At 43.1% G+C, this 7533-nt stretch overlaps 1 protein-coding gene across 1 annotated transcript; it reads right to left on the bottom strand.

Moving 5' to 3' along the window:
- Positions 1-10: 10 nt before the first annotated feature.
- On the bottom strand, positions 11-4623 carry EGLN3 (egl-9 family hypoxia inducible factor 3). The gene is made up of 4 exons (XM_026849729.1): positions 4507-4623; positions 2455-2591; positions 1694-1767; positions 11-389 (listed from the first exon to the last, which is right to left on the bottom strand). Exons 1-4 carry the CDS (start codon positions 4621-4623, stop codon positions 352-354), a joined length of 366 nt encoding a protein of 121 aa, XP_026705530.1. The 3' UTR covers positions 11-351.
- Positions 4624-7533: the final 2910 nt, after the last annotated feature.

Below are 7533 nucleotides of genomic sequence, written 5' to 3'. Positions count from 1 at the left end.
CCCCAAAGTGCAAATAAGACTCAGGTTTTTACCACTAGTTCCAATGACCATTATCTTGGTTACAAGAGTGATCAAAAGCCAGTTGGCTGAGCCACTACCACTAGGCTTAGTGATTTTATTTTTTTTTTAACCCTGGTTACTTTTTCCAGCAAAAGGCAAAGAGAAAACAAGTGTTCCTTCTGCCAGATGCAGGCATGACAGAAGGCTGCCTTAAGTACCATCAGTATAAGATGCACATACTAGACACCACCAGTGCCTTCTTGTGCATAACAAGAATTTGCCCTTGTTCACTGGAAATGGAAGTCATCTTTGGGAATCTTATTTCCTCACAAAGAGTTCAGCAACAGTTGGTTAGTCTTCATTAAGGGGTGCTTCTCTCTTCCTTGCGTCTACATTGAAAAGATAAAAAAGGAGAGGTAGTTAAGCCAAAGGGTTATGACAGCATTCATCTGAAAACTCAAAAAACATAATAAAGTTAGTTTGTTTTCAGTGGACAGCACTTTCCATTTCAGAATTCACTACATGGACTGAAATGCTCTATGAATCCACAGCATGTTAATGAGATAGTCATACCAAGGTTTTGTGCATTTGCCTGTTGAAACTGAAGAAGACTCACACAGTATTTAAGTAGCCCAATAAACTTCCAGACACCAGATCTGTGATGCTTTTCCCCCCACCCTTGGCCCCTTGTTCACAATCCCTTTAAAGGCTGAAGCCAGTATTTGCTTTGCATATCAGCTACAGAGATGACAACAGTCTGTTCTGAAAAACATTTGATGACGACTTTGCTGGTCCCCAGCTGCATAGCACACATTTTAAGACAAATTCTCTCCACACTGTATTTTGAGGAACTGCCTGAGGCAGTCCCTGAAGACCAGATCTTAAACTGCTCCAAACAGCAAACCTTTGAGCATGGCCCCAGGTAGACTGTCGAAGCACATCTGGACAACTCAGTGCATTACTCATGTGCCATTACTACAGTAGCAGGCAGTGTGGCTGCTGTTAGGAAAGCTGGGGTCACCTCTTTCTGGGCTTCTACACAAACATCTCTGTGAGACCAAGCTGAATACAGGTAGCTCTTGAAGTGCACCACAATCACAATTACTCTAGCAATTGCCTGCCAAAAGATGCACTTATCTAAACTTAGTTTCTTTCCAGCTCAGTCTATAGATTCCAAGGTCATTATGAATATCCCCACTCAGAAATTACTTATAAATTAAAGACAAAATCTTTTGCATTACTGCAGGCCCCAACTGCTCTTCATTAATACAGAATACAAACCGTATTCAGCCAGAACATTTAGAGAACATGAAACTGTTTAAGTCTCACAACTTTGTGATAAACAGGTTTGGAGGAGACAAAATATACTTCCCAAATAACAAAAGAAGAGCGTAAAGACTCCCAGTGACTAGCCACCTAGAGCAGGGCAAAATCTCAGCAGCCATTCAGGAGAGAAATTAGGAAACCAGCTCTCCCATGTTCCCTATCATGCTCACCAAGGATACTGAGGCCATTCTGTCACAACTTTTCCACTTCGCATAAAATAACTGACTAGTGATTAGAGATGAAAAAGCTTTCTAAAAACTACTGTCATACCCATCTAGCTACAGAGTTATTCGCAGTCTGTCTCTGACTTTAGAAATAACACAATGCATTTAATTCTTTCTGGTGAACACTTTTAAAAGAATCATACCAGTTAAGTTCCTGAACTTTTTTTTGGCTTCTGCTCTTTCTTCGGCATCAAAATACCACACGGTCATGGCATATCTATAAAAGAAAGAAATCTTGTGTTTGCTTCAGCTTTTGCTATTAAAATAGAACCCTGGAGTTTTACACTTATGGAGAAAGCAAAAAATAAAACTGGATTAGTAGATTAAAAATGATGCAAATGACACATCTTTATAGACAAGTCTTTTAAATGTGTATTTTATCAAGTAAGATAGAAATGTAGGTGAGAATTTCTGCTTGGAGGCATGAATGGGTGCACAGCCCCTGGTAACAGAGGGCAAAAGTAGCTTACAGACCTTTGCATGTTTTTCTGTTCTAGAATGCCTGTAGGCAGCTTGGGGGTTGCCCTGCGTCACATCAGCTTTTCGTAGCCTGTTGACAGATTGTAGCCCCAAGAATCCCTATAGTGTTACAAGGGCAAAAGTATAATACAGCATCTCCTAGCTAAACAGCTATTCCTGGCTTGAAAGATTTCTCCTGTCAATGGTAAAAGGGGCTTTTTTTCCATCACACAAGGAAAGTTATCATTCAAGCTTGTTCTTCCTCATTTGATGAGACAATTCCCAGTGACTCAAAAACAGAAAATCCACACAAAATCTAGCTATCTTTTATGCACATGTGTATTTAAACAAATGCACGATGGCCATTAATTTTAGATACAAGTATTGACAGAAGAGATGCTTTGTCTTTTCCTGACCAAGTATCAATACCAAATATGCTGCTTACCTGGTTGCATAAGAAGGCTGGACTTCATGTGGGTTCCTTCGATCTGACCAAAAAAAAAGTAATCGGTCAAAAATCGGCTCAACATCTGCTACATAGGACTTTCCTTCTGGGAATATCCGAAGAATTCCACCATGCAGCTGAAAGAAAAGGAAAGGTTGCTTTTTACACATATAAACATCCACAGATTCATACAAACAATGACCTCTTTCTCCCTCCTCAGCACTCAAATGGCGAATAAACATCTAATGGTAACCAAGATAGCTACATGACAACAAGGAAAACCATACACCGAATCTCCTAGCCACCTCCATTTTCCCAACCAGTTTGTAATGTTTCAGCATAAACATCCAACTAAAGTAAATGAACCATGATAAAGATAACACTAGCCCTGTAAGAAACACTGGGAAACTTCTGAGCCCCCAGTCACATCTCTAGAACCAGTGAATACCACAAGGCAGGAAAAGCTGCTCCACCTGACCAGCCTGAGATCAGACTCTCCTCCCAGCAATTCCTAGATTCTGCTCATGGTATTTCAGAGCCTGCATCTGATCATACAGGAGTTAACCTTTACACCCTGGAAAGACTGAAATGTGTTCTACTGTTGGATTTGTAATAAACTTGTCACAAATGCATTGTATCTCCCAGCCAGCCTTTTCTTTACCTGTGACATGGCCTGGTTTCTCTACCACATCATTTCTCTTTCCACGTGCCATGAGTTTCAGGGAAAAAGTCCAGTGATCTGCACACACTGTAAAAACTTTAAAAGATGCAGATGAACTCTGCCTTCTCCCTGGTGCTGGGAGGGGGCTCTTTGCAGGCTTTGGAGGCTGCACCACAGAGTGCAGGGAAGATGGTATCACCCCAACACTGACCTGACTTAGTACCTCCACGTGGCATGCAAATCTCAGTAAGAAACTATTAGGTCAGGCTTAAAGCAACATGGTTACTTTCAAAGGCCAGCATGGTTATACTGCACCTCCTCTGGCATACATTTGCCTAAAATTACCATCACACCCACATAATATTCTCCACCAGTGTCCTGGATTTCAGTTAGCTTAGTGTCCACTTGTTGCTTCCTCACTATTAGAATGAGAGTGCAGCGTGCAAAATAAATTAGATATTTGCATTTCCGCCCACATCTCCTCCTTCATTTTATTACATTGAGATATTTCACTGTCATACCCTCCATAAAGGAATGTGTTTTTCTCCAACAGTGCATTTTTCAGTGGCATTGCCTCTAAACCTGAACTCACTTTTGAGGACTCATAGCATTTACGTGTGCTTAAAAAGCATCCACCTAAAGTTGCGAAGACAGGTTAGAGAGGCAGAAAAAACATCAGGCAAATTTCAATAGATAATCCATGTGAATGGTTTGTGCTGCATTATGAAAACAGAAGTGTAAAGGGACATCCTGCAATTTTGCAAACCCTTATTTTGTTTTTAACTTAAAGGTATGGTAAATTCAAGGCTGACTTTATTGCCTTGTAGTAATACAGGCAGAGAAACAAGAGCACCATCCTGTCACAAGACCCACTGGTAGAGTCAAAGATGGAGATGCCAAACCAAGCCACGTGCTCATTCCTCTTATTAAGACCCATCAGTTCATAAGTAAGAAAACTGAGGCAACTGCCTGAAGATCTTCTGTAGATTAGCCTGAAGGAACAGCATCAAGAACTCTGTAGTCCCAAATTCGGACTGTCATTTTATTCTGCTCCCAGAATCCACTTATTTAGTGGATTATGTTTTTCTTTCTAGTGCTATGTTGCTCTTTCCTCTAAACAAAGCTTAAGAGCAAGCAGCCCTGTGCTTAGAAGCTTTATCCTACAGCAACAAAACAGTATGTGTGTGGGATGGGAGAGAGAATGCTAAGGAAACAGTTCAGATTCTTACTTCCAAAGGGTTGCCATAAACACCAAGAAAATAAATGTAGAGATGAATAATGGACCAACTGTTCAAAAGCTCAGAGTTCACAGAAGGAAATGACAGCTCCAAAGTTCTGGTTCTGAAGTAGTTTTTCCTTCATGTTCTGCCTCAGCCCTATGGCATACTCACCTTGGAGTCCCAGTTCTTATTCAGGTAATAAATACAGGTGATGCAGCGCCCGTCACCATTTGGATTGTCCACATGACGAACATACCCAGTTCCATTCCCAGGATAGCAAGCGACCATAGCCTGAAAGATAAAGATTGTTGAAAAATAAATTCTCCAAGATGCCCACCTTCAGTTTTTCTTTACTAAGCATCCTTCATTTGGCTCAGTATTGTTCAGATGATCAATCCCAAACCTACAGCAGACACCCCCAGAAGGTATCTTTGCACAAAGCTTCTTTCACTGGATGCGCCAGCCTTTGTGAAATTCCAGACTGGAAATAAATACCCTTCATATTTCACAAGATATACAGTGAAGTAGGAGGAAAAAAACCTGAATTAACTAAAACACCGGTATGTATGGTACAAGCTTATTGTTCTCTACAAGCTACGTGACTTTGAGGCAGTTTCAGCTGAAGCTTGCTTGGGTTTCTAAAGATGAGCAGTCATTGCAAAACTGATTTGCCAGTCATAATTAAAGTACAAAGACAGGGTGTCATGCCTTACTACTACCATCCTCCTCTATTCGTATCTTCCAATTCCTGTCATATACAACCCCATGGTCCAACACAAAGTGAAGGTCCCCAGGAGGTGTGGGTAAAAGTCCATAGAGCAAAGTCTGCAAAAATCTGCAACTCCTTTGTGCTGTGTTTGCACAGGGCAGTACATGTTTGCTTTCATGGACTGAGCCACAGAACTAACCAAACAGCTTTCAGAAGCTTCCTCCTCTCTTTGATCATCTCCAGACTTGCTGATATAATCGCTTAATTCACGGTTTGTTTAAATTTCACCTTGAATGATGAGATAAGCCTAACATGAACTACTCCACATGACAGTCAACAGGTCTTAAAAGGGTTTTTAAAGCAAAAACATATTAAACTTGTGTTGACACCATTAGCAGCTTAAGTAGGATGCAGGGAGGAGCAGGTGAGAGGCTGCTGGTGGGGAATCAGATCTTTGTCTCAGAGTTACTTCTTCACTATTGGGACTATTTGGTAGTGATACCAGTCGCCTTCCATAGAGTTTACTCCAGTAATGCTGTTGCTATATAAGTCTTGTTCTCACTCCTATGACATCTCCTTTCACTGCTTGCCAGTATTGCAATAAAAGTGATGGGAGATGATGGGCTAAGTTTGGTTGGAAAACTGGATCCAGTATCCAGATGTGGTTTCCCCAGGACTGAGGAGAGGGCAATAATCACTCCCCTTGATCTACATGCTATGCTCCTGTGGTGCCCTAGATGCTGTTGTGCATGGGCATACTGCAGGCCAACGTTCAGCTCACTGCCCACCAAGACCACCAGAGTCCCCAGGCTCCCCTGGGAGCAGAGCTGCTCCCCAGCCTGTACTGCTGCAAGGGGCTCTTCCTTTCCAGGGGTAGGACTTTGCATTTGCCCATGTTTATTTTCATAAAGTTTCTGTTGGCCTGTTCCTCCAGTCCGTCTAGCTCCCTTTTGGTGGCAGCTCTGCCCTCAAGTGCATCAGCTGGTCCCTCTCAGTTTAGTGTCATCACACTTGATGAGAGTGCACTCTGCCATTCTGCGTTGGGCTACTGATACAGGTCAATCCCATGAGAGATCCCTGTGGTGCTCCATTCCCATGAGAGAACCCTGCAGTGCTCCATTTGTTACCAGCCTCTAGGTATAATACAACTGATTACCCATCACCCTCCAAGCTCAACCATCCGACAAGTTTTTCATCCATCTAGTTTTCCATCCTTCCAGACCACAGCATCCTAACTCTGGATACAAGAATATTGTACATGCTTGTCCCACTGAAGGAGGATGTGATTGTGCACCACTTGCATGACCTGCCCAAGCACAGTTGATACCACCGAAGATTGACAGTATAGGCTTTACTAAGAGCAATTGAAATTTTTATCTAGGAACACCAGAGGTTTTATTTTCTGCTTCCAAGCACATACTAAAGCCATGCTGTTCTCATGGAACACATGACCAGCTAGAGTATAGGACATGCTGCTTTAATCACAAAAGTAATTTTACTGTGCCAGCAAAGACCAGCACTGAAGTTACCACACCCAGCATCATGGATCCCTTGGACCCTCTGCTACAAAGAACAAAATCTATTCTCAGAAGTCAGCCATTTAGGACAGGTGTGCAAATATAGCTGCAAAAATACTGCTCTGCATTTCCTGTCATGTATGAATTTCCTTCCTCCCCACAAGCACCAGTACCTGCAGGCAGCAGTAAGCCACCAGAGCCTGCTCCTCACCCTGACACCTCAGGCCACAGCTGCTTGGGGGCTGGTGGCCTGCAGGGGCAGGAGATTATGCTGAACAACAGTGAGTACCTTTAATTCCAAGTAATAAACCCTCTTCCATCACACCTGGCAGCTGACTAGATGCTGTAGGTCCTGTCTGCTCTGTTGTCATTCTGCTGTTACACGAACAGCTCCACAGCTGAACTTACATTTCACTATCAGCCTGATAAAAGCAGTAAGGGCCAGCCTACCCTAGCCCTGGAAACAAGTTTGTTAGGAACATAAGCTGCACCTGCAATGTACAAATGGTCTGAGAGAACTGTACTCTCAGTGGGGAGGACACCCCACTTCGTGCATCCCCCATCCCAGCTGCCAGCACAGCAGCTCACGTGGGTGCACCCTTCACCCATCCCATAGTGACCTGAATTAGGCCAAACAATTAAGATAGTAACTCTTTGCAAAACCTGATTCTCATATAGTGGGGAAGGTGACCCTGGGAGCTGAGAGGGCAGAGGAGCGGGGGCAGTGATTCCAGCAGCTGGGCAGGGAGGAGGGCTGTGCCGGGAGAGCACTGCTCGCCTGCACCAGCACGAGGCCTGGCGCGGCACAGCTCTGCTGGTCATACCAGAGGGATGATGCACAGTGGGAATAAAACTTTGTTGACCGATAATACCTCGTTTTTAAGTCGATGTACACCACAAAATTATGGGGGCCTTAAGGAAGTCTCTCTTTGAAGAGCAGACATTACTCCAAGATTACTGAACTGCCTGAAA

This window comes from Athene cunicularia (assembly GCF_003259725.1).
Source record: "Athene cunicularia isolate RWA chromosome 5 unlocalized genomic scaffold, athCun1 chr5_part1, whole genome shotgun sequence".
Lineage (NCBI taxonomy): Eukaryota > Metazoa > Chordata > Aves > Strigiformes > Strigidae > Athene > Athene cunicularia.
The sequence above is the reverse complement of the archived record's forward strand: the minus strand, read 5'-3'. Positions and strand labels throughout refer to the sequence as shown.

Bases quoted from the DNA above. Each gene is read 5' to 3' on its own strand.
- EGLN3 (XM_026849729.1), bottom strand. From the start codon at position 4,623: ATGGTCGCTTGCTATCCTGGGAATGGAACTGGGTATGTTCGTCATGTG. The intron at 2,592-4,506 runs GTGAGTATGCCA...CTTTTCTTTCAG, and splicing joins ATAAGAACTGGGACTCCAAG to CTGCATGGTGGAATTCTTCG. The intron at 390-1,693 runs GTATGATTCTTT...TTTTCAATGTAG, and splicing joins AAAGTTCAGGAACTTAACTG to ACGCAAGGAAGAGAGAAGCA.